The sequence below is a fragment of the Bos mutus genome, chromosome 17, assembly GCF_027580195.1.
Source record: "Bos mutus isolate GX-2022 chromosome 17, NWIPB_WYAK_1.1, whole genome shotgun sequence".
NCBI lineage: Eukaryota > Metazoa > Chordata > Mammalia > Artiodactyla > Bovidae > Bos > Bos mutus.
In genome coordinates this window covers 14,587,823-14,615,516 of record NC_091633.1, presented here as the reverse complement: position 1 = coordinate 14,615,516, position 27,694 = coordinate 14,587,823, and the positions used below count along the sequence as shown (strand labels likewise).

At 55.6% G+C, this 27,694-nt stretch overlaps 1 protein-coding gene across 4 annotated transcripts in view; it reads left to right on the top strand.

Moving 5' to 3' along the window:
* TESC (tescalcin) overlaps positions 1–25,184 on the top strand; it is a 65,572-nt gene extending 40,388 nt beyond the window's left edge. The window contains exons 3-8 of one of the 4 annotated variants that reach the window (XM_070386098.1): positions 9,181–9,261; positions 16,089–16,228; positions 17,917–17,978; positions 18,083–18,250; positions 21,748–21,795; positions 24,754–25,169. In XM_070386098.1, the coding sequence (XP_070242199.1) occupies positions 9,181–9,261; positions 16,089–16,228; positions 17,917–17,978; positions 18,083–18,250; positions 21,748–21,795; positions 24,754–24,831 (577 nt within the window). In that variant the 3' untranslated portion in view covers positions 24,832–25,169. Of the gene's footprint in view, positions 1–9,180; positions 9,262–16,088; positions 16,229–17,916; positions 17,979–18,082; positions 18,251–21,747; positions 21,796–24,753 lie in introns of all 4 variants that reach the window. The other 3 variants (XM_070386099.1, XM_070386100.1, XM_070386101.1) reach the window with 3 other exon arrangements.
* Positions 25,185–27,694: the final 2,510 nt, after the last annotated feature.

Sequence of the window (27,694 nt, the reverse complement as noted above, 5' to 3'; positions counted from 1 at the left end):
GTTTTCCCGGATCAGGGACGGAACCCGTGTCTGCTGCATTGGCAGATTGGATTCTTTACCACTGAGCCACCAGGGAAGCCCAGAGCTGGATCTAGGGGCAGAGTGGAGTTAGGATGTATTATTGCAGGATGTTGTGCAGTGTCCCTGGCTTCCTGGAGCACCTTTCCCCAGTGAGACAACCAGAAATGTCTCCAGGCGTCACCAAGAGTCCCCTGGGGGGAGCAGTCGCCTCCTGCAGGTCTTTGCTCACGTGTCCCCTTCACTCCGAGGCCTTCCCTGACCAGCCCACGGGGATGTCACCAGCTCCCTGCGGTCTCATCCGTTCCCACTGCTCGGTGTGTCTGCAGAGCGCTTGTTGCTGCCTTGAAAATTCCATTTTCCGTCTCTATTTTTGCCCTCGCTGAAATGCCAGGAGGGATCATGTCTGTCCCATCACTGCTGAAGCCAGCACCCAGAACAGGGCGTGACACCAGGAAGGTGCTGGAATACCTGTCACTCCTGCTGGAATGAGTACGTGACAGGTGTTGAGGGATGGCCGGTCCTAGGTGTGAAGCAGGCAGGAGGAGGCGGGAAGCCTGTGGGGGAGGAATCACTTTGCTGATGCTGCCTCCGCATTTGAAAGACACATTTGCCTGGGGCCGGGGGCCAGGGCCTTCTGGCCAGAATCTTCTGTGCAAAGACATCAGTAAAGAACCCACCTGCAGAGCAGGAGACGCAGGTTCGATACCCAGGTCAGGAAGATCCCCTGGAGGAGGGCATGGTAGCCCACTCCAGTATTCTTGTCTGGGAAATCCCATGGGCAGAGGAGCCTGGCGGGCTACAGGCCATGGGGTCACAAAGAGTCAGACACGACTGAGCAACTGCACACTGTTGTGTGCCAGGCAGACATCGTCATGTGGATAGGAGAACCACTCACCATGTGTCGGGAATTCTTGGCGCTTTTCGAACTTGCACGGGAATGCTGGCAATAGTGGTGAAATGGGGGTTCTGATTCAGGAGGTCTGGGCCCGGCCAAGACTCTGCATTTCTCACAAGCTCCCAAGTGATGCTGCTGCTGGTGTGGGTGCTGTGCTCTGAGTGGCTCAGCATTTCCCAGGAAGACACGTGCTGGATGGGGCGTGCCCGCTCCTGCACGAGCCCCGTGGGGCCCCCAGTTCCCCACTGTTTAACCGTCACAAGTAAATACCGAGTGTGGGGGGTGGGTCTGGCAGTGTGGGGCCGGCGGCCTGCCTTGATGGGGGAAGCCCTGGACCAGCACAGAGCAGGGAGGCTGGGGCCTCAGGCCAAGAAGCCTCCCCGGACCCGCAGAGAGAACTTTGCATTTGAGCTGAGCCTCACCGCCACCGGAAACCAAGCCACACTGAGGCAGGAGGAAGTGCCCGCCCACCCTCCTCTGTGGTTTTCAGTCTTTCCTTCCCCTGTGGGTGCTTGCCTTGCTGTCTTTTGGGTTCTGGATGGGGCCTCTCGGGGCTGGGGAGGAGCGGATGCCCCAGGAAGGTCCCTTGTTCTCTCTTTGAAGTAAAAACATACCAAACTGGAAGGAAGTAGCTGGTGTGAGGAAGTGCACGGGGTGGTGAGTGCTGGATTCAAAGCTCTTCTTGTAACTGTGTGACTATAGCTTGGTCACTTCACCTCTCTGGGCCTCATTTTCTCATCTGTAAAATGGAGGTCATTGACCTCTCCCATCATTGGGATACGGGGGTGATTGAACATGCCTGAGCTCACAGAGCACTCAGCCTCAGAGGATACAAGAGGGCCTCAAGCAGGAGAGTTTCAGTTCAGTTCAGTCGCTCGGTTGTGTCTGACTCTTTGCGACCCCATGAACTGCAACACAGGCCTCCCTGTCCATCACCAACTCCCGGAGTTCACCCAAATTCATGTCCATTGAGTTGGTGATGCCATCCAACCATCTCATCCTTTGTCGTCCCCTTCTCCTCCTGCCCTCAATCTTTCCCAGCATCAGGGTCTTTTCAAATGAGTCAGCTCTTCGCATCAGGTGGCCAAAGTATTGGAGTTTCAGCTTCAACATCAGTCCTTCCAATGAATGCCCAGGACTGATCTCCTTTAGGATGGACTTGTTGGATCTCCTCACAGTCCAAGGGACTCTCAAGAGTCTTCTCCAACACCACAGTTCAAAAGCATCAATTCTTCGGCGCTCAGCTTTCTTCACAGTCCGACTCTCACATCCATATATGACCACTGGGAAAACCATAGCCTTGACTAGATGGACCTTTGTTGGCAAAGTAATGTCTCTGCTTTTTAATATGCTGTCTAGGTTGGTCATAACTTTCCTTCCAAGGAGTAATTGTCTTTTAATTTTATGGGCCCCAAAGATGTGAGCCCAGGGCAGACCCTTCCCGCTGGTCACTGGGGCGGCATCGCTGGACCACTGGCCACAGTGTGTCAGCTCCTGCCCTCGAGCAGTGCCCCGCCCCCAGTGCTGGGCTCTGGGTGATACAGGGCAGTTCCCATAGGTGGGGGGGAGGCCTTGGGCTGAGCTGGTTCGACCAGCCTGATGGGCATCTCGGGGCTCGAGGGAGAAAAGGAAATGAGACTGAAACTGGCCTTTACAGGACTGTAGAGTCAGAACCCGCTTTTTACCATGATCCCCAGGATTTGTGTGCAAGTTTGTGTTTGAGAAGTGCCCAAGTTCCCTAGTTTGGGGGGCACAGGGGTTGCACCGCACGGCTTGCAGGATCTTCTTAGTTCCTCGACCAGGAATTGAACCTTGGGGCCATGGCAGTGAAAGCACAGAGTCCTAACCACGGGACTTCCAGGGAACTCCCAAGAGTTCTCTGCTTGCACCAGGCGGTTCTCCTGTCCACGTACCTTTGTGCAAAAGATCCTTGCAGGAAAGTCCTGGTCCTGTCCTGTTCCGTGCCCTCAGATAAATGCCTCCTTCTGCCGGTGCTAGCCGGCAAAGTTGATCAGGTCCCGAGAACGTGCACGGCAGGGCTAAGAAAGAAAGTAAAGCAAGAGACTACAACAAAGATGGGGTCGAGAGGTTCAGACACGTCTCCACGAAGGGACGCAGTCTGACCCCAACTTTATTCAGCATCTTATATTTATACAGAAAAGCGTGAGAAAGACAAGACAGTTGACATTTTTTCTTGGTTGGCCTATACATCTTACAAACAGTCACAAGAAATCTTGAGAGCATGGGAATGGCTCCCTGTTATTATTTCTTACACCAGATAACATTTCTCTGTGCGTGAGAAGTTTGCACAGAACTCCAGGTGTCTGCAGTAAATAAGCGCCTAATCTCTGGGGTGGCGGGACAGAGAGCTATGTTTGCAAGCAAACCCTCAAGGACTGAGGCAGCTCCCAGAGCTGTGTCCTTCGGACAAAGGACCCCGTTCTCACGGGCAGCTCCCCGCATCTTTCCATGTCCTAAACTGCAGTTGGCCTTTCCCTGCCTCTGGGCTCAAGGCCTGCAGCTCAATTCGTTGAAGAAGGATGTTGGCAGATACCCCAGAAGTGCCCACCGCCTCCCCAGGACCAGACAGAACTCAGGAGAAGTTGCTCCAAGGCTGGGCATCCAGACTCTAAGTCGGGGCATCGTTCTCAGCAATAAGATGTTACTTCACCTCTCTGCTTCAGTTTCCTCATCTGTAAGGTGGGAATATGTTCCTACTTTCATAATGTAAAGCTCGCAAACAGTACCTGACACCTGGGGTGTCTATAGAAGGTTAGCTGCTGCTACTATCACCATTATCACTGTTTTAAAATGAACTCACTGCGTGTCACACATTATGCTAATAGCACCTTGTGTGTGTGTGTGAAGTTGCTCAGTTGTGTCCAACTCTTTGCAACCCCATGCACTGTAGCCCACCAGGCTCCTCTGTCTATGGGATTCTCCAGGCAGGAATACTGGAGTGGGTTGCCATACCCTCCTCCCAGGGACCTTCTCAACTCAAGGATCGAACCCCCAACTCTTACGTCTCCTGCATTGGCAGGCAGGTTCTTTACCACTAGTGCCGCCTGGGGAGCCCAGTAGCACCTTCTGTGTGTTTATCTCACCTAATCATCTCATTAACCCCATGATGCTGCCTGGATATTTCCATGATGCCCATTTTATAGATAAGAAATTAAGACTCTGGGATCTGCAGTGCCTCAACCAGGGCATGTGCCTGGTGTGGGGCAGAGCCTGGACTGGCCCCAGCTGTGCTTGGCTTCGCTTCTGCTTTGATATGGGTGTGTGTGGGGGTGGGGTTACTGCTTGGTCTGTACCCAGTTCACAGATGAGGAAACTGAGGCTGGGAGCATCAGTAAGGTGCCCACGGTGAGGGAGACTGGTCCTGGCTTACAGAGAAAGGCAGCTAGGATTCAAGGACACCTGCACAGACCTACTGGGGGCTGAGGCCAGGACACCGTGACACTGTCTCCCCAGCTCGATTCCTAACATCTGCCTGCCCTCTGTCAGTGGAAGGCCAGACCTCTCTTTGGTGGTTAATTTTCTTCTCTAGTCGCTCAGTCGTACAGTTGGGTTCTTTGAAGTCCTCCTGCCTCTGTCCTCCTCCTGAGATGTTGCCCTCTCATGTCAGCCCAGGGCCCTGCTACCTTTTGTGGGATCTCCTGGTGCCAGGGGTGCTCCTGGTGTGTCCCTCCTTACCACCTTAATAAGCATGAGGACCTGTTTTCTCCCAGTCCCTTTAGAACCTGCAGCTTTGGCTTCTGTTCCCTCCTGGGGAATCAGTCAGACCCACTTTCCCGGTGTATCCCTGAATGTGGTCCTTCCAGCAGCCCTGGGACACAGCTCCATTGAGAGCCCCTACCTGGGCTCCACAGGGCAGAGCAGGGTTGTGATGCTCTGCAAGGATCTGCGAACCAGGAGTGCCTCGGGATGCTGAAGGGCAAGGACGCTGGAGGAAGGGGCGGGGCCTGGGGCCAATGCCACGCCCACACCCAATGCTCCGCCCACGCCGACCCTCCCTTCAGCTCCACTGTGCGTGCTCTGTGCTTGCGCTGCCTCTGGTTACGGGAGGCCTTGAGGATGTGGTGCTATGGAAACTCGAGGCCTGTACCCATGCTCTCGGGCACCTGAAAGCCCTCGCTCCTCACAGGACACCGTGCGTGCCGTGTTCCAGACTTCCTCCCAGGAATGCTCGCCACAACCCTCTGAGGCTCCTGAGTGCAGAAGAGCAAGCCCGAGCTTAAGAGAAGCCAAGTCGCTTGTCCCAGGTGGCAGAGCTGGTAGAACCCCAATGTGATTCCAGAGGTTGCGCCCACTTTGTAGATGAGGAGACTGAGGCTGAGGAAGGGTTGACAGTCACCAAGAATGGCCAAGAAAAGCCAGAGAGGGCTTGGGGTCTCGTGCTAACTAGCCGTGCAGCAGCTGCTGGCTTCCTCTCCTTTCTCCCCACATCCCCTCTCAAACCCCACATAGTCCCTTTGACTTGAGCTGTTCCCATCCCGGGGGCTCTGGGTTTTCCGTGTGTTTCCTCCTGTCACTGCATCTCACTCACGGGTGCCGTGCCAGAGCAGTGCGGACTGTTGGGTGTGTGAACAGTGACGGGGACAGTGAGATGAGCTTTCACAAGCTGAAACACATCCGTGACCCCAAACCAGAGCAAGGGCAGAGCATCCTTGGCCCCAGGCCTCGTGCTGTCTCCTAGTGACCAACCCTGGCGGTAGTTGACCATGAACCTGACTCTGAGCTGCACAGGTTAGCGCCTCACCTTTTGAGCTCTATATTGATGAAGCTGTGGTGCAGTGGCTCTTTGCTTTCTAGTTTTTAAAAAATATTTTATGTTTTTATGTTCATCGCAGCACTGTTTATAATAGCCAGGACATGGAAGCAACCTAGATGTCCATCAGCAGACGAATGGATAAGAAAGCTGTGGTACATATACACAATGGAGTATTACTCAGCCATTAAAAAGAATACATTTGAATCAGTTCTAATGAGGTGGATGAAACTGGAGCCTATTATACAGAGTGAAGTAAGCCAGAAGGAAAAACACCAATACAGTATACAAACGCATATATATGGAATTTAGAAAGATGGTAACGATAACCCTGTATACGAGACAGCAAAAGAGACACTGATGTATAGAACAGGCTTATGGACTCTGTGGGAGAGGGAGAGGGTGGGAAGATTTGGGAGAATGGCATTGAAACATGTGAAATGTCATGTATGAAACGAGATGCCAGTCCAGGTTCAATGCACGATGCTGGATGCTTGGGGCTGGTGCACTGGGATGACCCAGAGGGATGGTATGGGGAGGGAGGAGGGAGGAGGGTTCAGGATGGGGAACACATGAGAAATAAAGGAATAAAAAATTAAAAATAAATAAATAAAATAAACTCTCCAAATGATTTTGGGGTACAGCCACATTGGAGAGCTAGAGTTCTATGCCCTTAACCCTAAAGTTGTTGTTGTTTTTTAGCTGCTAACTCATGTCTGACTCTGTAACTCCATGGACCTCTAGCCCACCAGGCTCCTCTGTCCATGGTATTTCCCAGGCAAGAATACTGGAGCTGGTTGCCATTTCCTAGTTCAGGGGATCTTCCTAACCCAGGGACTGAACCCACGCCTCCTGATTGGCAAGCATTCTAACCCTAAGTGGGATCCTTGAATTGGTGACACTGGCATCACCTGGGTTCTTTTTAGAAATGCAAAGTCCCAGATCCCCTGCAAACTAGTAAATCAGATTCTGCATTTTAAAAAGATCAGTAGTTGATTTATAAGCATATTAAACTTTGAGAAGTCCCGGCTTCTCAAAAGAAAAAGAATTCTCTGCTGATTAGGTAATTTTTTAACAGACTGAAATTAAGAGAGAGAAATAAAAATATTAAAAAAAAATTTTAGGAATATTTTAAAGCAGACCTGCTCATGCTTGTGCTCAGTTGCTTCAGTCGTGTCTGACTCTTTGCAGCCCCATGGACCGTCGCCCGCCAGGCTCCTCTGTCCATGGGGTTTCCCAGGCAAGAATACTGGAGTGGGTTGCCATGCCCTCCTCTGGGGCGAGGGAGAGGTCTTCCTGACCCAGGGATTGAACCTTTGCCTCCTGCATTGCAGGCAGGTTCTTCAACCACTGAGCCCCCTGGGAAGCCCTTAAAACAGCCTGATTGAGATATAATTCACATGTTATACAATTCATCCACTTAGTCTACAGTCCATATAAGAACATTTTCATCACTGCCAAGAGAAACCCTGTATCTGCTAGCTGTCAACTGTCCCCCAGTCCCTGGCACCCGCCAGTCTGCTTTCTGTCTCCCTGGATTTGCTTATTCTGGACATCTCATATATTCATACATAGAATCATACACCGTGTGGCCTTTTGTGTCTGGCTGCCTTCACTTAGCATCTTGCTCTTGAAGTTCATCTCTGTTGTAGCATGGGTCAGCACTGCAGTCCTTTTTATGGCTGAATAATATTCCAGTGCTGTGGGCCAGCTGCTCTGAGTGGGTTGCCTTCAGAACTGGGAGCCTCGGGAATCTGAAATGTGGGTATCCGTTGATGCTGGCTCCTGAGTTTGGCCAGATGCTGCAAGCAAACGAAGCTAGGAGCACTGAGTGGTGGGAAGAGGTGGGAGACAGCTTGGAGAGGGAGAGATGATGGAGGCATCCGGGCCCCGGGTAGGTCCTGCTTCTCCTGTCTGAGCCTCAGCTCCCCCATCTGTTTGGTGGGGGCAGGACAGGGCTCAGCTGTGTGTTTACAGAGCCTTCCAGCTCTGATGGTGCAGAGTGCCCCTTGTATGTGGCACTTCCTCCTTCCCAGCGTGGGTTGGTTCTAGGTTCAAGTTCTAAATCTGAGGGCTCCTGGACATTCTACTTTTAAGTGGCTAATATCCTCCCAGCTTCCCCAAGCTGGGTCTGCCTCCTTATTCCCTGGGATTACCAGCCTGTGTCCTGGGTCCCTACCAAGGCCACTGCCTGTTGAAATCCACAGAGCAGAAGAAAAGGTGAGCAGGAAGCAGGTCCGAGAACAAAGGACAGCCTTATGCGGGAAGGTCAGGCAGCTGGGGACTTACCTGCCTCCATGACTGCAAATTCACAGCCTCTGGGACCCAGCGACACCTGGCCTCAGCCACAGGGTGGCTGTGTTTGAAATTCACCATCTCATACGAACATTTCTCTCTTTCTTTGAACAGCTTTACTGAAATAGAATTCGCATATCCAGCGATTTACCCACTAAAATGTGCAATGCAATTGGCTTTTAGTATGCTTCCAGAGCACTGTATCCATCACCACAGTCAGTTTGACAACGTTTTCATCACCCCCTAAAGAGTCCTCGTACCCTTAATACCGTTCCCCAGCATGGCTCCCAATCCCCTAGCCTCTGGCAACCACGAATCTCCTTTCTGTCTCTATGGATTGATTTCTTCTGGACTTTTCATATAAATGAAATCATACACTGTGTGGCCCAGGTTATTTCACTTAGCACCGTGTCTATACGGTCCATCTGTATTGTGGCCTGTGTCTGTATTTATTTCCTTTTAATGTCTGAATGTGCTTAGCCGCTCAGTTGTGTCCGACTCTTTGTGACCCTATGGACTGTAACCCACCAGGCTTCTCTGTCCATGGGGATTCTCCAGGCAAGAATACTGGTATGGGTTGCCATGCTCTCCTCCAAGGGATCTTCCCAACCCAGGGACTGAACCCAAGTCTTCTGCATTGCAGGCATTCTTTACCAGCTAAGCTACCCAGGAAGCCCACTTCTATCAATATTCACAGGCAAATTTCTATGTGGATGAATGTTTTCATTTCTCTTGGGACATATCCAGGTATATACCTAGCCGTGGAATCACTGGGTCATGTGTAACTCCAGGTTTTTAACCTAGTGTGGACACTGTTTTTGAAATCTCCAAGCGAGCAGCTTGCTGCTCTGATTCCAGGATAGCCAACTCAGGGTTTCCCTACTGGGGTATCTGACCCCTCGGAATAGGATACAGGTCTTGTGTTGATGCATCTTTCTGGGGGATGGGCAGGGTGGATGTCCGGGACATCTGTCAGATTCCCAAAGGCGCCTCTGAGCCTCCAGGCCCTCTGTGGCCCCGCTGGTCCAAGGGTTAGAGGAGGAGGTGGACCAGTGCAGCGAACCCCAGTCCTGACTTGGGAATTCCAGACCATTCTCGTAGGGCCTGCTCAGAAAACACAACATGAGAGGTGATGAACACGCTCTCTGACGTCATTCTTTTCTCCCTCATTTCCCGGTGTGCCTCCTTGGAAACCCAGGAAGGAGAACTTCAACAACGTCCCTGACCTGGAGCTCAACCCAATCCGGTCCAAAATCGTCCGTGCCTTCTTCGACAACAGGTGGGCCCTTCTGGAATGCTGATGGTGGGTGACTTTGTGGGGAGTGTTTTGCCTTTGTAACCTCTGTCATAACTCATGTTGGTAGGAGTTGTGAGCATGGGCCAGAGGTCTAGCAGTTCTGGATTCGTGGCTAGGTGACTTGGGACAGCTCACTCAGTCTCTCTCGGCCTCTGTATTCGTTAGTTATGGCTGCATAACAAATTGCTCCCCCCCTAAACTTAGCAGTTTCGGAGAAGGTGATGGCACCCCACTCCAGTACTCTTGCCTGGAAAACCCCATGGATGGAGGAGCCTGGTGGGCTGCAGTCCATGGGGTCGCTGAGGGTTGGACACGACTGAGCGACTTCACTTTCACTTGTCACTTTCATGCATTGGAAAAGGAAATGGCAACCCACTCCAGTGATCTTGCCTAGAGAATCCCAGGGACGGCGGAGCCTGGTAGGTTGCCGTCTATGGGGTCGCACAGAGTCGGACACGACTGAAGCGACTTAGCAGCAGCAGCAGCAAACTTAGCAGTTTAAGACAATACATATTTATTAGCTCACCAGTTCTATGCATCAGGGATTTGGGTTCTCTGGCTCAGGGAGGGTTAACTGGGGCTGCAGTCACCCAAAGGCATGACTGGGGGAGGCTCTGCTTCCGAGCTCATCCACCTGGATGTTGGCAGCTCATGAACCAATCCCCAGAGTTACCACACCTGGCAGCTGGGTTCCCTCAAGAGTAAGATGTTCCAGGGAGAGAGAGAGAGAGGGAAGGAGGGAGAAGAGAGAGACTGGGCACTTGAGATGGAATCTATTGGAACTTCATCTTGCACATAACATTCCATCAACTTTTCTTTATTGTTTTCTTCAGAAGTGAGTCCCTGGGTCTCCCCACACTTGGAATGGGGACCTCATGGGGCATGGATACCAGGAAGCAGGCTCACTGGCGCCCTCCTGGGGGCTGCCTCACTTTCCTTATTGATAGAATGATGGTGATACACCTGCCTTGCGGTGTTGCTGTGAGACTGTGCTGAGATGATGTGTGTTGAAGAGCCAGAGTATGCTCAGTGCCCTGGCTTACAGATGGAGAAACTGAGGCAGAGAGAGGCACCATGGACAGTGTCCCAGAGCTGAGGCTAAGGTCAGAGCTCATGTCTCCAAATGTCCGGTGTCGTCAGGGTTGAAAGACTCAGGTATCGGGAGGGACATCACTGTGTCTGAGGCTTAGTGAGGAGGTAGGAGATGGACATGGGGGATGGGCACACTCTCGGGCTGACACCCTGTGTCTGCAGAGATCGCTGAGGAGCAGAGGAGCGGGCAGAAAGAGGAAGGAAGGGAACTGGTGTGTTGAGATCATGTGATAGGTGGGGTCTCCCAGGATGGGCTTCAAGTCATGCGAGCCTGAACCGCCCAGCTCAGTTCTGCCAGGACTATGGGGACCTGAGCCAGAAGCAGGACCTCAGTGCTCATGGGCTGGGACTGGGAAGTCCTCTGGCTGCCCCAGAAAATGCAGAGACCTTCCTCTAGGGCCTGTGGGGTGAGACCTGAGGAGAAAGTGCCCAGGAGTTAACCAGGCAAAGGAGAAACCAGAACTGCATGTGCAAAGGCCCTGTGGCCCAAAGTCCAGATATACAAGTGACAGGGGACTCAGCTGGAACACAGGCTGAGCGTGGGGAGAGGTGTAGGGTGGGCAGGGCGCATCGTGCAGACCCTAGGCCAGCAAGAGGGGTCTTGACTTCAACCCAGGAGCAGCATCAGGGGTGGGGGCACAGATAGGTTTTAAGGCAGGTATGTGGGGCATGAAGCAGGTTGGCATCTTGCAGACGTCACTCTGGCTGCCAGTGGGTTGTCGGGGACTGAGGCCAGGGTCCCTCTGGCTGGAGCCAGGACTCCTGAGTGCAGAGGGATAGCGATGGGTGGCTTTGAGATACTGGAGGGGGTGACAGAGGGCAGAGGAAAGTGAGGGAGCTGGTATCTGAGGAATCACCCCCAGCAAATTGTCACACGTCCCTTCACAGAGGGATAGTTTGAAGTCACGTGGTCCGTGGTGAAGACGGGAGTAGAATTCAGCATCCCCACCTCCTTTTTAACCCTGGTTCTGCCTTCGGAATCCCAGGGTGAGGCCTGGGAGGGTGGGCAGTGAGCAGAGCAGGATTGGAGGGGGTGGGTTCCTGACAGGTAGTGGAGCGGGGATGGGGTGATGTGGCCCCCAACGTGGAGACAATATGGCCCGTGGGGTCTAGGGTTGGAGGTGTCGCAGGAAGATGGTGAAGGGTGACCAGAGTGTCGTGGCGCCTGACACGAGAAGGGGGCGGCGTGCAGATGTGTGTGTCTGTGTGTACACAGGCCCGCGGGCGCCTGCCTGTGAGGCTTGTCTCTGAAAGACGGGATGAGACCGGGGCAGCTGTGAGGTTGGCCGGGCTCCGGGGACCCAGCCTTCTGTGCTTGGAGCTGGAGGGGCTGGTGTCTTCATGTACCGGGTGGGCCAAGATGGGGAGAGGGGGACACCCCAGAGGTCCCAGTGACCCCGCTGCCCCCCGGGCCTGTGGAGCCCACCTGGGGCCAAGGGCTTGGTTCTTCTGTCCTCACCGACAGCCCAGGAGGAGAGTGGCGGGGCTGGAGGGGGACCCCAGGAAACCTCTACTGCCCTGATTGGTGGGGGCGGGGCCGTGGACACCAGGAGGCTGCCTCACTTTGCTCATATACGAACGATGACGGTAGTAACAGCCCCTGCCTCATGGCGTTGCTGTGAGGCTGTGCTGAGGTGACGTGTGTTCAAGAGCCACGGTACGCTCAGTGCTCAGTCGCATCCGACTCTCTGCGACCCCGTGGACTGTACCTGCCTTCCCCCACTGGCCCCCCCAAGGCTCCTCTGTCCATGGGATTCTCCAGGCAGGAATCCTGGAGTGGGTAGCCATTTCCTTCTCCAGGAGATCTTCCCAACACAGGGATTGAACCCTGGTCTCCCGCATTGCAGGCGGATTCTTTACCATCTGAGCCACCAGGGAAGCTGTTCCTTAAAGCAAGGCTGGCCGGAGGTTGCTTGGCCCTCCGCTGTCCGCTGGGGAACTGGGAACAGGTTCCAGGAGTTGTGTTTTCAGGTGGGGGTGGAAGTTGGGTGTGGCCAGGCTGCTCTCCAGGACTGATACGCTGCCTGCCAAGGGGGCTGGGCCTGGGCCCGAGCTGGAGCAGAAACCTCCCTCCAGCCAGAGGACAAGTGGCCCTGAATCCACAGTCAGAGGCAGGAGAGACCCCCGCCTTGCTTGGAGCATCCAACGTTAGGACAGAGCCATGAGCGCGGGCACAGGCAGGTGCCTCCCGAAGGATGGAGGGAGACCCTTGGTCAGTCAGGGAATGTTGGGTGTCTGCAAGGTGTCATCAGGCCTTTGAGCCCCTGATGAGGGGTGTGCGGCCAGAAACGGGGGCAAGGGCTGGGCTGAGACCTGGGAGACCAGGTGGAGGCTTGTGGTGGGGGGAGTCACCACAAGAGCTGGAGAAGCTTCCAGAGAGCATTGAGCAAGGGAGCAACAGAGTCTAATTTGCTTTTTTTTTTTTAATTTATTTATTTATTTGGCTGCATTGGGTCTTAGTTGCAGCATGTGGGATCTAGTTCCCTGACCAGGGAGGGAACCTGGGCCCCTGCGTTGGGAGTGCAGAGTCTTAGCCACTAGACCGCCAGGGACATCTCTGACTTGCTTTTTGCGGAGCTCATCCTGGCCTCTGCCGGTCGGGATGGTGGAAGCTGGCCCAGGCTGTCCTAGGAGAGAAGAAGATTGGATATGATGGGGAGGGAGTCGGGGGGTCCCCAGGCCTGTAGTGCGGGCGGCTCTCAAGACCCCTGCTCTAGGGAGTGACCACTGGAAGCTGATGCAGGACAGTGAGCAGGAGACAGGGAGGACAGCTGCCCACAGCAGGAGGTGAGAGCCCACTCCTGCCCCCGGCCCCCTGTGGGTTCTGGGACCTCAGCCTTGGGCCAGCTGCTTACAGACACGCTCTGGAGAAAGGGAGGCCCCTGGTGAGTTGGTGGACTGCCCAAGGTGAACAAGAAGAGGAGGATTGAGGAAAGGCTTCCCCAACCGAGACCTGGAGCCGCTCAGCATCTGTGCGTCCTTTGTATTTCTGTCCTGTAAGCTCTGCCAAGGAGTGATGGAGGAGTCAGAGGACAGGCTGGAGGTGGGAGTTTCCTTTCAAAAAGTACCAGTGTCTGCCTTGCATCCTAAGGTGCTTTGGGAACAAGACAGTGAAGCAAAAAGCTGTTTGGAAGGCAGCCGAGCAGGGTCTGTCCCCACCTCCAAGGGTTCTGGTCCTCACAGAGTCATTGGAGAGTTAAGGAAGTGAAAATACTGCATTCAAGCAGGCTTTCTTGCAAAAGAGTGCTGTGATGGAGGGCTGCAGGTTTGGATGGAGCCCCATTCTTTTAGGGCGTCCCAGGTGGCACTAGTGGTAAAGAACCCGCCTGCCAGTGCAGGAGACTTGGGAGACGTGAGTTAGGTTCCTTAGGTCAGGAAGATCCCCTCGAGGAGGGTATGGCAACCCAGTCCAGTATTCTTGCCTAGAGAGTCTCATGGACAGAGGAGCCTGGTGGGCTACAGTCTATAGGGTCGCATAGAGTGGGACACGACTGAAGCGACTTAGCACACACGCCCATTCTTCCACCCACTGACCCTGGCCTCGGGGTGCCCCACTGTGGAAATTGGAGTGGAGTGCAGGTGGGCCTGGCTCTGGGTGCTGTGTCTGGGTTTCCTCGGCCTCTGCCCTCTGGTCACCTTGAGAGACCAGGATGCTGGCCCACAGGGACCTCCCAGGGACATGGGCAGGAACCCCTTGCCCCTGAATTGGGTCCTGATGCCGAAGCAGCCAGGTCACAGCCTTCCCTGAGAAGCAGACACACATGGCCTGCCTGCCACAGGGTCCATCACGTTTCTCTGAGCTCATCTCCGTGCCCCTTGCTGCAGCCGGAACCCCCTGAGAAGGAGGTGCAAGCTAACCCAGTGAACCATGCCTCCTAGGAGCCTGATGATGCCTGGGGCTATTTTTACACCTTGTAAGTCTGGTCTGTGCCCCCGACAGCAGGAACTCTGAGGTTATTAAAAGTCTGTCCAGAGAAACAGTGGGAAACCTTTGTAAGAGATGATTTCAGAGAAAATTGAGGGAAAAAAAAAAACTCAAAGACTAGGCTTTCTGAGTCCTGGGGAGATCTCCTCTCATCTCTGCAGTTTGTTGTTTCACAATCCACCTTTCATGATCCAGGCTCGGGAGCCACTTCTTTCTGGAAAATCTCCTGGAATGGAAGCTTGGGGATAGTGAGATCTCCAAACTGTGAAGTGTGGTGGCCGCTGCAGGGGCAGGATTTGAAAGGGAACAGCTGGGCCCCTGCTTCCCCAGTGGCACAGCGGTAAAGAGCCTGTCTGCCAATGCAGGAGATGCAGGTTCGATCCCCGGGTTAGGATGATCCCCTGGAGAAGGAAATGGCAACCCACTCCAGTATTTTCACTCGGGAAATCCCATGGTAAGAAGAGCCTGGCGGGCTATAGTCTATGGGGATCACAAAGAGTCAGATATAACTTAGCGACCAAACAACAACAGCTGGGCCCTTAGAGAACCTTGAACGTGTTCCTTTAAGCTGAGATGTGGTCTTGACCCCAAGAGGCACCCAAGTGCATTTGAGAAGCACCATCATCCCAGGCAAACTGAGAGCTATCCCTTTGTAAGGAGGCACAGGGAGGGTACGGGGACCATCAGACAGATGGCGACCTGCCCCAGTAGAAGTTGATTAGTGGTAAGAGTATGGCAGCAGTGGGTCAGGAGCCCGTGTCTGGTTGGAATCGGCTCCGAGCTGTTTTCTCAACTCCTCTGCCAGGACCTGTACTTGGTGGCTTGTCGATGCCTTCACATGCATTTGCTGAGTACCTGCTGTGTGTTCAGCATGGGACGGACCCAGCCTTGGGTACCCTCCCCAAGCCCTGCCAGGAACTCAAGCCCTTTGCCACCCCTTCAGAAAAACACACCCGCAGGGACAACCTCAAACCTGTCCTGATCTGTTCGAAAACCTGCAGTTAATTGGTGCACTTTACACGTTGGTAGGAAACAGATTACTCAGAGTGCCTGCCAACAGATCACTGTGCCCGAGTTTCAGACAGCTGATAGAGAGCAGGAACTGGCAAACTTTCTCTAAAAGGCCAGAGAGTAAATATTTTAGGCTTTGCGGGCCACATCATCTCTGTTACAACTGTTCAGCTCTGCCTTTATAGCCTGAAAGCAGCCGCGGATACCATGTAAATGAGCAGGCGTGGCCGTGTGCCAATAAAACTTTATTTCTGGACGCTCAGATTTGAATTTCATGTAATTTTCACTTGTCATGCGATGCTATTCTTTTTTTCCCCCTTAACGTTTTTTTTTTCAACCATATCAAAACATACAAACCCTTCTTAGTTCATGGGCTATATAAAAGCAGGCAGCAGACAGGATTTGGCCCCTGGGTGACTCCCTGACCCTTTCGATCTAAAGGAAAGGATCACGAGACGTACCTGGTGAATTACCGCCCAACTCTGTGCACCATGCATGCCCAGCAGCCCCTGCCCCACAGACACAGCTGCCTGTGTCTCCCCCAGACCCCCAGATGGTGGTTTCTGGGTAGGGGGGAGTGCAGCACAGGGCTGGACTAACCCCCCAGGGGCCCCCCGGTGCCACCCACGAGCTGGTCGCTGGGTAGCAGAACCCAAGGCTGGGACAGCCATTGTAGGTGAAGCGAGTGCTTGGAAGGGCCAGTTTCTCTGGGGCTGTGGGCAGCAGCGAGATGAGCTTCTGTTTTGAATATATTTCCGACACCCCCTTCTTGCTCGTACAGGAACCTGCGCAAGGGGTCCAGCGGCCTGGCCGACGAGATCAACTTTGAGGACTTTCTGACCATCATGTCCTACTTCCGGCCCATCGACACCACCATGGACGAGGAGCAGGTGCAGCTGTGCCGGAAAGAGAAGCTGAGATGTGGGTGCCCGTTTGCATGTCCCCGAGGCCTGCTGTGCCCCTGCAGGGGGTGGGGAGGGTCAGGGAGCACCAGCTCTGGGCCTTGAGGAGGGGGCTTTCACAGCACAGAGGGTGCTCCCCCTCCTAGGCTGTTCTGAGACAGCCTCCTTGTTGACACTCCTCAGCAGCTGGTGATTTTCTGGGAATAGAAGGGTCTGTCGGTGATGGGAAATTGGTTTGGACAGACCTGGTTCAATCCAGCCCTTCCACTAAGCAGCTGTGTGACCTTGAACCTGACGGTGGGAACGCGGGCTGGACATGTGGCTGGTTCTGAGGCTGGAGGAGACCGCAGGGGTGCTTTCGTCCCTTGCCCCGGTCCACAGCCTGCCACCAGACTCAGCTTCACGGGGTGGCCTCTGCGGGCCCACGCCCCCACCTTTGGAGCCGCTCTGGCCCTGGATCTGAGTTCAGGGCGGCGGCACCCCGGCCCTCCCTGTGCACTTTCCCATGACTCCAGCATCCTTCTGCACCCCGCCCCCGAGGCAGCAGCGTCTGCAGGGAAATGTAAACACGGGCCTGGGCTATACTTAGCTCCGCACTGCACCGAGGGCTGCTGGGGGCAGGGGGATGGCGCCTGGTGTCGGCCCAGCTTCCAGATGGTTCCAAGGGCTGGGTCAGGGGTCATGGGGCCTATGGGATGGGATGGAGTCTGGTTCAAACCCGTGGCTGCCCCTCTGTTAATGAAGTGAAGTGAAAATCACTCAGTCGTGTCCATCTCTTTGCGACCCCATGGACTGTAGCCCGCCAGGCTCCTCTATCCATGGAATTCTCCAGGCAAGAATACTGGAGTGGGTAGGCTCTTCCCTTCTCCAGGGGATTCTCCCAACCCAGGGATCATACCCAGGTCTCCTGCATGGCAGGCGGATTCTTTACCGTCTGAGCCTCAGGGGAAGCCCCCCTTAATGGGGCAGCTGTGGGCAAATGCCTTCACTTCTCTGAGCTTGTCAGCCCCGTCTGTGACACGGGCTCGGGGAGGGGTCATGTGAGGATGAGGGGCAGAGATGCTTGCAGAGCGCCAGGCAGGGTAAATGCCGGGACCGAGGCCATCGTGAGCTCGAGGCTCCCTGAGGCTCAGCCAGGGGTGGAAAGGTCCCCTCCCCTTCAGCTCATGGCTCTGTTGGGATGTGGGCTGCTGAGTGATGTCAGTAAAGGGACCAGGTGACGTCACTGAGAGGGAAGCGAGCTGAGCAGCTGTGAATGCCCCTCAGGGGCCTGCTCAGATCAGCCAGGGGCGGGAGGGAAGCAGCGGGGTCTGTGACCTGCCCCAAGCCCAGGAAGGCAGCCAGCCTCTTGGGTGTCAGGAGTGACACCTTGAAGTCACGCTGCGCTGACTTCCTGTTAATGAGACTGCGCATGGTCCACTGGCCTTGGCTCACCTGATACCACCACCACGAGGCAGAGGTGTGTTGACTCCCATTTTACAGATGGGAAAGCTGAGGCTCAGGGCAGTGAGGTCGCTTGCCCAAGGTCACCCACCTGAAGTGGTCCGTCTGGCCCTTTGCCCTTGCCCCCTACAGCCTTGGCATTCGGGTTGCATTGCTGGGGGTGTTTTGCTCAGTTTGAGGGAGGGGTAGGTTGCGGTAACGGGGAACCCAGGGCTTCCGTCTGCCTCGCCCAACTCATCTTCCGCCTCTCCCCGCCGCCCCCAGTTCTGTTCCACATGTACGACTCGGACAGCGACGGCCGCATCACCCTGGAAGAGTATCGAAATGTAAAGTATGCTCCCGCGCCCGGCGGGCCCCGGCGCACCCCCACACCCCGCGCTCAGCAGCCTGGCGTTGTCCCGAGCTCACGGTGTGTCTGCCCCTCCGGCAGGTGGTAGAGGAGCTGCTGTCGGGGAACCCACACATCGAAAAGGAGTCGGCGCGCTCCATCGCCGACGGCGCCATGATGGAGGCGGCCAGCGTCTGCGTGGGGCAGATGGTGAGGGCCTGGGGCCCCTGTCTCCACGCTCCACTCTCCGCCTGCGGAGCCCTGCCCGCTGTGAGTCTGTGCTTCTGGAAGGCCTGGAGGGCAGAGACCGCACGTGGCCTGCTCACCACTCCAGCTGGGCCTGGCGCAGAGCTCTGCTCAGAGGCCTCACTGCTTTCCTGTCCCACCAGACCAGATCTGAGGTCCCAGTCCTGGGGGGTTGGGCCAAGCAGGGGAGGCTGGGCTTTGGGGGGCCACAGACCCTACTAGGTAGCCTCCCTGGGCCCACAGGTAGCACCTGGCACGGCGCCAGGCCCAGTTGGTGTACAGCACGGGCTCGTTGTCATTAATTTTATTATTTGAGGCGATTTGTGGCCTGGAGGGCAGGGGTCTCCTGAGGGCCCACGATCTGGCGTCCAGGGAGGAGCTGGGAGCAGCGGGGGCCACGTGTAGATGAGACAGGGGCTCGGCCATCTGGGTGTGTGGCTGACGAGGGTGGGAGGCTCCCGCTGGTATCAGAAGTGGTGAGTCATTTCTCAGCCGGGCTCTCAGGCCTGGGGTTTCTCCTCCCGGCTCTGTCGACACGGGGCCCTCTGGGGTTGCAGGGTGTTGAGCAGCGTCCCTGGCTTCTACCTACTGGATGCCAGTCACACCCTCTAAGTCATGACAAGCAAACGTGTCTCCAGACACAGCTACCGTCCCTGGGTTGGTGCTGGGGTGGGGTGTGTGTGTGAAGTCACCCGCAGTGCAGAACCGATGGAGCAGAGGGCACAGGGACGGACGGTCAGGGGACTGGGAGCCAGCGCGTCTGTGAGCGGCCACGGCTGGCACTCACGGGCTCGGATGGTGCTGTTGGGGGGAGGGGCAGTTGCAGGTTCCCTTAGGAGGCTCCAGGCACCCCCAGGGTCCTCCAAAGGGTGTGCGCACAGTGTGTGCAGGCGCCATGCTAGGTTCTTCACGGGCATTGCTTCATGGACTTGTAGCCTGTTTCATTGGTTCCAAGTGAACTGAGGGGAACCAAGGCTCAGAGGCATAGGAATCTTCTGGATTTCCTGGACAATGACCTTGGACTCTCTCTCTTGCAGGGGCTCTGAGGGCAGGCACATGATCACCTCCATGGACTTTGTTCCTTGCGGGGGGGTGTCTCAGGTGTTCCCTCTGAGGCCACCCCGTCTGGATCCTGCGTATTCACTGTGGCTGCTGTCCCAGACACCACCATGGCTTTGGGGTCACCCCAGCCCAGGTGGAGGGCTGTTTTTTTCCTGCTGGAACCTGCTGTTTGTGCCCAGGCCCGTCACTGTAGACGGCGGGCCTGGGCCTGCCCCCAGGGGCAAGGGGGCTGCGGTCACTTTATTGACCTGCATTTTATCTGTCTGCTTTAGGGGCCCTAGGGAGGCTTCTGAGTTTGGTGAACCCACCCTCTTCAGCAGATTAAACTGCTGCAGAAAGGGCTGGTGACCTCGTTGGGGAGCGCAGGGATCCCCGGCTGGGCTGTGTGAGCAGAATCCTCACTTGATTTAATTACACTCTCCTCCGATAAATTGCTCCCTGTCGTACTCCAGTTTCAATTGGCGAGTTTTCTTAATTTGCTGTCGTGAAATCGCTGGCAGCTGCTGGTCTGCATAGAATCCACGCATCTTTGGAGCCCGTGCCGGCTTCCTGGGAGGCATCCCGCCACCGTGGGCATCATCTCCCTCTAGTTACCAGTCCTAATGTTTTCTCGTGTGGTCGTCGACCAGATAAACACAGGGGCGAGGGGCGGCCACATCCTTTCATACTGCATGGCCTCTGAGGACACTTGACATATCTGCCAAAGACAGATGAGGCATCGCCCACCATCATGGACTTCCAGGGCCGGTTGTCCGGTGTGGCTGGGATCTTTCCAGAGTGTGTCTCTGGGAAGCCTTCCTGTGGCTGGAGGGTGGGCCGGCTTTCCCGGGGCCTCAGCCCCAGTGCTTCCCCGAGCCTCTGGCCCCTCCACCTGCCTTGCTTCCACTGGGCACCCACCCTCCAGGCCAGGTCTCGGGCCAGCGGGGCCTCGCTCCCCTCGGCCGCCCCCAGGGACCTAGGGTGGCGGGCAGGCGGACGGCAGCCACTTCTTCTGTCTATTGACCCTGGTCAGGAAGAGCAGGCAACCCTAGGGACAGGGCTGGTCCAGGCCTTCTAAGAATCTGACGTTTTTCATAAAATTAAAAAGTATATCCCAAATTAGATTAAGAGCAGAGCCCACTTGAGGGGGCTGTTGTGAGATTCGCATCAGCTCATGGTAATCACGTTGGTAAAACACTCGTAGAGAGCCTGCTGCTGTTTTCTTCTTTTTTTAAATGAATTATTTATGCGTTTATTTTTGGCTGCGCTGGGTCTTGGTTGCTGTGCGTGGGCTTTCTCAAGCTGCGGCGACAGGGCTTACCCTAGTTGCGGTGCGCTGGCTTCTCAGAGCGCTGGCTCGGTCGTTGTCATGTATGAGCTTAGTTGCCCTGTGGCATGTGGGATCTTCCCGGACCAGGGATCGAACTGGTGTCCGCTGCATTGCAAGGCGACTCTGAACCACTGGACCACCAGGGAAGTCCCTAGTGTTTTCTTAACTATGCATCAGAACAAATCTCTGGGCGGTGCATAAAGAGAAGTGCGTCTCTCCTGGTCCTCCTCCCCAAAGAGACCTGCCTTTGATGGGTTTTTCCCGACACAGATCAACGCACACACGTGTGTCTTCTAGTTCTGAGTCACACAACGTGGCGTTCAACTCCCCCGGCTTCCTCATCCCCGTGCTGACCCTGCATGTCCACAGGACAGGTGGCAGCCATCTGCAAGCATCTTTCTGCTCCTTGTTTTTTTCTTCCACCGGGTGCATATCTTGGAGCCTCTTCCATGTCAGCCCATCTGGGATCAACCCCTTCTTCGTGGTAATCCGTAGCCCGGACGACCACACTTTCTTTAGCTGGTCTCGTGTTGACAGGCGGTGGGATGTCCACCCAGTTGTCACAGGCACAGAGGGCGCTGTGGGCCGGGGCGGGGGCTGTGGGGACTTGGTCGTAGTGGCATCAGGGGCAGGAGCCCTGCTTATCATCTTGTGCGTCCCTGTGTGCACAGGTGACTCAGCAGGAGGGAGGCTCCTGGACCCCATGCCATCAGGGTGACTCACAGGCGAGAAGGGGTGGGCCGTGCAGGCTGGCCTTTCATTCTCTTGGCCCTTTCCCAGTGTCTGGAGCGCCGGTCAGCCCAGAGCTGCTCTTAACCAAGCCTGGTTTGAGAAGGCAGAACAGAGAAACAACAGGGGGTGTCTGTTGGTGGCCACCCCAGCCTCTGTGCCCACCCCACCCCGCTTCTTTTCCCATCCTTGTCGGCCCTGTCCTCCCCAGGAGCATAGGTAGGGGGTGAGCCTGCACCGGCTTCCACCCTACCCTCAAGGGGATGCTGGAGTTCAAGGTGACCAGCCCCGAGCTGGAGGCGAACAGTCCACAGTGTTCTCGTGGTCCTGCCTGCACACTTCACCCCTCTTTCTGTGTCGGGGGGTGGAAGTGGAGGGTCCCTGGGCAGAAGCCACTCACTGCACCCCGTTCTCTCTGCAGGAGCCCGATCAGGTGTATGAGGGGATCACCTTTGATGACTTCCTAAAGGTGGGTGCCTGGGAGCTGGGGGTGGGCACGGGGGCTGCGCTGGGGGCTTGCAGGGGACCCTGCTAGTCAGGAAGAGACAGGCATCTCGAGTGAATAGAGTCTAGCCTGAGTGTGGCCTTTACAGTGGTTTAAACTGGTGGCAGAAAGTGAAGAGGAACTAAAAAGCCTCTTGATGAGAGTGAAAGAGGAGAGTAAAAAAGTTGGCTTAAAGCTCAACATTCAGAAAACTAAGATCATGGCATCTGGTCCCATCACTTCATGGGAAATAGATGGAGAAACAGTGTCAGACTTTATTTTTGGGGGCTCCAAAATCACTGCAGATGGTGATTGAAGCCATGAAATTAAAAGACGCTTACTCCTTGGAAGGAAAGTTATGACCAACCTAGATAGAATATTCAAAAGCAGAGATGTTACTTTGCCAACAAAGGTCCATCTAGTCAAGGCTATGGTTTTTCCTGTGGTCATGTATGGATGTGAGAGTTGGACTGTGAAGAAAGCTGAGAGCTGTAGAATTGATGCTTTTGAACTGTGGTGTTGGAGAAGACTCTTGAGAGTCCCTTGGACTGCAAGGAGATCCAACCAGTCCATCATAAAGGAGATCAGTCCTGGGTGTTCTTTGGAAGGAATGATGATAAGCTGAAACTCCAGTACTTTGGCCACCTCATGCAAAGAGTTGACTCATTGGAAAAGACTCTGATGCTGGGAGGGATTGGGGGCAGGAGGAGAAGGGGACGACAGAGGATGAGATGGCTGGATGGCATCACCGACTTGATGGACGTGAGCCTGAGTGAACTCTGGGAGTTGGTGATGGACAGGGAGGCCTGGCGTACTGCGATTCATGGGGTTGCAAAGAGTCGGACACGACTGAGCAACTGAACTGAAACTGGTTTTACTTATGTTTATTGAAAGGGTGATCATAGTCACAGACGCTGAAAACAACTTAGCAAGTACGAAAGGGCCTCTGAGGAAGGCTCCGTTTTTCTCCCCATCAAGTCCCTGGTCCCCTTTCTCAGAAGCACCCTGTTGATAGCTGGAGCCAGGGTCTGGAATGTTCCATGACTGTGAGCCCAGCTCTTCCCAGAAGTACACACTGGTGCTGCCCACGTGTGGTCCTGCTGTCCTCCTGGGCCTCACAGACAGTGCTGTGTGCCCAGCTGCCCACCTTCTACCCTGGTTAGTGGATGTTCAGGCCTCACCCAGCCTTCACATCTGTAAACGTGCCCGCAGACTGGGAACGGGGGCCCTGGGTGCTCTAATCGGTGAGGAGTCAAGCCCCCCTCCTGTATTCTGCCCACTCTTTGGCCCTGAGTACCCCAACAGTGGGGTCCCTGCACCCCTTCCAGGAGCTGAGGAAGATGGGAGGTTGGGGCAACAATAGCCAGGGGCTCCAGCGCTCCCAGGCAACCCTGAGAGAACGAACAGGCCTGTGCCCAGGACGGGGCCGGAGACCCCCACCCCATGGCTGAAGCTCTGGGAAGCCGAGGGGCAGCCTGCCTGAGGGGCTCCCCCAAAGTCTGAGCCACCAACTTGGCCGGTCATGGCAAGAGGAGGGGCATGGGTGGTACAGACCAGGCCTGAAGGAGAGACTGGAAGGGTCTGCTGGGCTGGAGGAGGGCAGCCTCCTTTCTCAGGAGGGGGGCAGGTGGGTGGGGAGAAATTGAGCTGGCATTTGTGCCATGGGTCACCTTGGCATGCGGAAAGGTGGCAACACCCAAGCAAGAACCAGAGTGAGCAGTGAGAAGACCAGGGAGGCCAAGGGGAGGTTAGGGAGGCTGCTTTAAGCCAGAAGACGAGATGAAATCCTTTCTGGCCCCAGAAAACCAGCTTCTTCCCCCGCAGTCCGTTCCCCAGCCCTGCCCCGCCTGCCTCCAGGGCTCCCAAGTCCGTGGCCCCTGGGCTTTTCCCCACCAGCCGGCCACTCCGGTTCTCTGAGCCCCACTGTGACCCTCTCGTCACCTTGGCATTTGGCAGAAACCACCCTGGGCATCCAGACATCTCTTCCTGGGAACACCCTGCCCACCTAACAAGGAAAGCGCCTGGGGCTGTGGGCTTGTGAAGGTGGCTGAAAACGTGCCAAGGCCTCCCTGTGGCTTGGGTGCCCACAGCACTGTGCTCGCCCGAGCCACGTGGCTGTCCCTGCAGATGTTGAGGGCGACACTGAGAGTCTGAAGTTCTTACGTAATCAGGGAGACGGTGACCAGTCACCGCCCACCACACCCCTCGGGCCCTGCCCGCATCCTTCTGGCCGTCTCACCATCCGTGGTCCTCTTGGGCCCCGAGTGGCCGAGGAGCAGGAGTCCTGGGCGCTGGAGCTCGTAGTGCGGCGTGGGGTCTGGTGGCCTGAGTGTCCGCTAGGGACCTGGCCAGGATGGACCCTGATGGAGGTGCCAGGTATGTGGTGACAGACTTGGTCTTTGGCAGAAATCACCTTTCCTGGGCAGGAGCTTGTCTTTCTGGAACACTGTGACCTATCTCTGGGAGGTTATAAAGACCTGTCGCGACCTTTGAATGAATGATGGCTTAATGCGATCTTAGAATTACACAGCTCTTAACAGTTTACAAGCCACTTCTATGCAGGATTCCATGGGAGCCCCACCACAGAGTGGGCAGCACAGGTGGTGGTCTCCACGTCTTTCTGGTGCAAAAGAGGTTTAACAGGGGCTCAGGAATTTGCGTGAAAATCACAGAGTCTGAAGTGGTGGTGGGTGGGATTCGAGCGACTTCAGCTAGGAGCCTGGATTCAGCACTTGATTAATAACTTGCTGTGACAGTCCAGAAAGAATCCGAACGTCAGAGCCCAGTTAACCAGCAAAGAGGCAGATGGAGGAGGTTTTGTGCTTCGCTCTGGATCTCACCTGCGGGGGCATCACGGTGGGCGGTGGAGGTGGGTGGGCGGGGAGTGGCCGGGGGTCTGGGGGAGCGGGGGTGCCCACTCACGCCGCTCTGTCCGTGCTCCAGATCTGGCAGGGCATCGACATCGAGACCAAGATGCACGTCCGCTTCCTTAACATGGAGACCATTGCCCTGTGCCACTGACTGCCCGCCCCCATGGAGCGCCTGCACCGGGATCTGGGCTGCGCAGGGGGCCCGTTTGCTGCAGCCGTTATTGTAAATAGCCGACACGCCTCGCTCATCTCGTTTTCCCGCAGGGTATGGTGTGTGGGACTTTGGTGTTTTTATCTCTAATAAAAAAGGAAAAGGGTTTGGTAATGAGCGTGGCTCCTGTCTGTCCCCCACGTCCATGCGTGCAGCCTGGCCGTCTGGTGGCCCAGAGGTTGACCGTGAGGAGCAAGCAGTAGCAGCTAGTTCTCAAAGGCTGGTTTGCAAGGGGATTTTTTTTTCTCCCTTCCTGCCTGGCGTATTTGGGATTAACAGGTTGCTGTTTTCCCGACACAAGTGCTGGCAACTCGTCTGCCTCCTCAGTCTCCAGCTCCTCCATGGGGGCAGGGGTTGGGGTTGGGGGCTTCCTGGGTGTCACGATCCGATATTGAGACCCAAGGAGAAGACATGAGCAGGGCCAGCCACGGGGACCACCCAAGTTCACCCCGTGGTACTGGGGGCGCCGGCAGTCAGCCTGGTGGGATCAGATTCGGGGGGCCTGGCCTGAGGACAGCCACACAGCCTGCACCCAGAGGTCCGCAGCACAGCGGCAGCTGCGGAGGCCACCGGCCCAGGTAAGCATCTCCACACCTCGGTTGTCACCCGCCGGCAGTGGAGGCTGAGGCAAGGGGGAAACATGGTCCTTCAGCCGGGGCGGTGGCTGTGGCGGGGAGTCAGCACAGGGCTGGCCTTCAGTGGTGCCCTGGGGAACTGCTGACTCTCGGGCAGCACTGTGGTCTCTCGTCATGCTCCGCTTCCTGGTGGTCCCTGTTATTGACACCCACTGGAAGGCACCTTCCTAGCCTTCTAGGAAAGCTCCCCTGATCATTGGTTACTGCTGTTATTCTTTGTGCTCTTAAATTTGCAATTCAGTTTTTGTATTAAGCATCTTTTCTCTATCTTACACTCACATGTTAGGGTTCAGAATGTAACAGGCACACCCCGGAGCCTTCATCCGATGCCCAGCGCCCGGGTCTACACGCCCCCGGAGCTGCGTCAGGCGCACACAGCGGATGTGTTGCTTAGGACGAGGTGAATGTTGGTATTTTGAAGCCAAAACAGACCCACGAGGCGATGAAGGGAAGCGTGACCACCTAGCACAGAGTTGAGAAGCCTGTGTCTGAGGGTGGTGGCAGAGCTGGAAAGCCCTCCTTATTCAGATGGTGAGCGCTGGTGTGGGCATTTCAGCCCTGGGGAGCGCATGGCGGGGCTGGCTGGGACCTCCCACCCCAGCGGGGCCTGAGAAACGCCGGCTCCATGGACCCTGATGTGCAGACAGGCGGCTGGGACAGTGCCACCCCATCTCCATCTCCCGTGAGTCGAGAGCCGTGTGGAATCACTTCCAGAGCTCTGCTGCTGCTTTGTAATTTTTACTGATTTTTGGCCTTTTGATGAAGTATAGTTGATTTACAGCATTGTGCTAATTTCTGAACAGCAAAGTGACTCAGTTAGACACATACTACGTACATCCTTTCTGTATATTCCTTCCCACTGTGGTTTATCCCAGGAGACTGGATGTAGTTCCTGGTGCCATGCTTTTGGATTTGCTCGTTTAGTGCTGAATTCCACAAATGTTTTGACATTTTCAGGAGCAAAGCCCGAGGCCTCTGCTTCTTACCCTCCAGGTAAGAAGGCAGCATTTGTGTGGGAGACTGGGATGTGATTGCCCCCACCCCTGACTCCAACACCCCTCCCCGCTCCTCCCGTTGCTGGGATCTGGTTGCCAGCAGAAGGAATTTAGAAAGACCTGCAGTCGGGAGAGCTGGTCCCGTGTAAGTGCTAGTCAGCGCTCGTCCAGGATGGGTCTGCAGTGAGACGCCCGCGGCCTGGCTGAAGCACGCGTGCCCCTAGCCCCCAAGCCCCTGCTGAGTCCTTTCCCGCCCAGCACGGATGCCAGGGGCCCGCGGAGTCGCTCAGAGCAGGCCTGCTGGCGTGGCTGCGAGGGCTGTTTTCTGGGATTCTCCGTTTGCTTTAGTCTTCTCAACAAAGGCAGTTCATGTAGTGTTTTTGTAAATAACAGACCTTCTACCTGCCCAGCCTGCGTTGGGGAGCGTGGCCACTGTGGGTGCAGAGCGTGCGTTTGTACTTGTTCACCAAGGGCCGGCTGGGTGTCTTTGGAGCTTTGGCCACGGCTTACCTAAACTGCTAGTTAGAAAGGGATTTATTCACCCCGAGCCTGGCCCGTGCTGCCCCAGAGCATGCTGACACCCCACTGTCCCTGAGGGAGTCTGCCTGCCTGCCACCAGAAGGCGGGCCAGTCAGCCTGGGGCTCTCCTGCGGGCCCCCAGGGCACCGTGTGCGTGAGGTGGTATTTTCACTCATTTGGTCATTCAGGGAGTGATTGGGGTTGGCTGTTAGTTAGGGCAGGCCCACTCCTAGGGAGGGCGGTTATTCCCCACAGCCTGCTGGCCTTTGACTGGAAAGAACAAGGGTCATTGCTCTGGGCACGAGTCTTGGCATGGCCCCTGTGACAGGCTGGACCCGTGGGTGTGCTCAGAAGGGGCAGAGACCAAGTGAGTGTAGCTCTGCCCCCATCTGAAATGAAGTGTCTGTCGATTTCTCAATTTGCCTGCTGTAGAACAAATGCCCTTGTTTTACAGCTTTCCTCTCATTGGGAATTATACTCATGACTAATCAATGCTAAATCAAATATTTGAAGTCAGTGCTTTGAGGGCCTCGGGCTGTGGGTGGAGGAGACGGAGCGGGGACGTGTCCACAGTGTGCAGGACGAGGGTGAGGTCACCTCTCTCCACGTCCTCCACCCGCTTCCCAGGAATTGGGATGAAGGCAGGGTCTACTC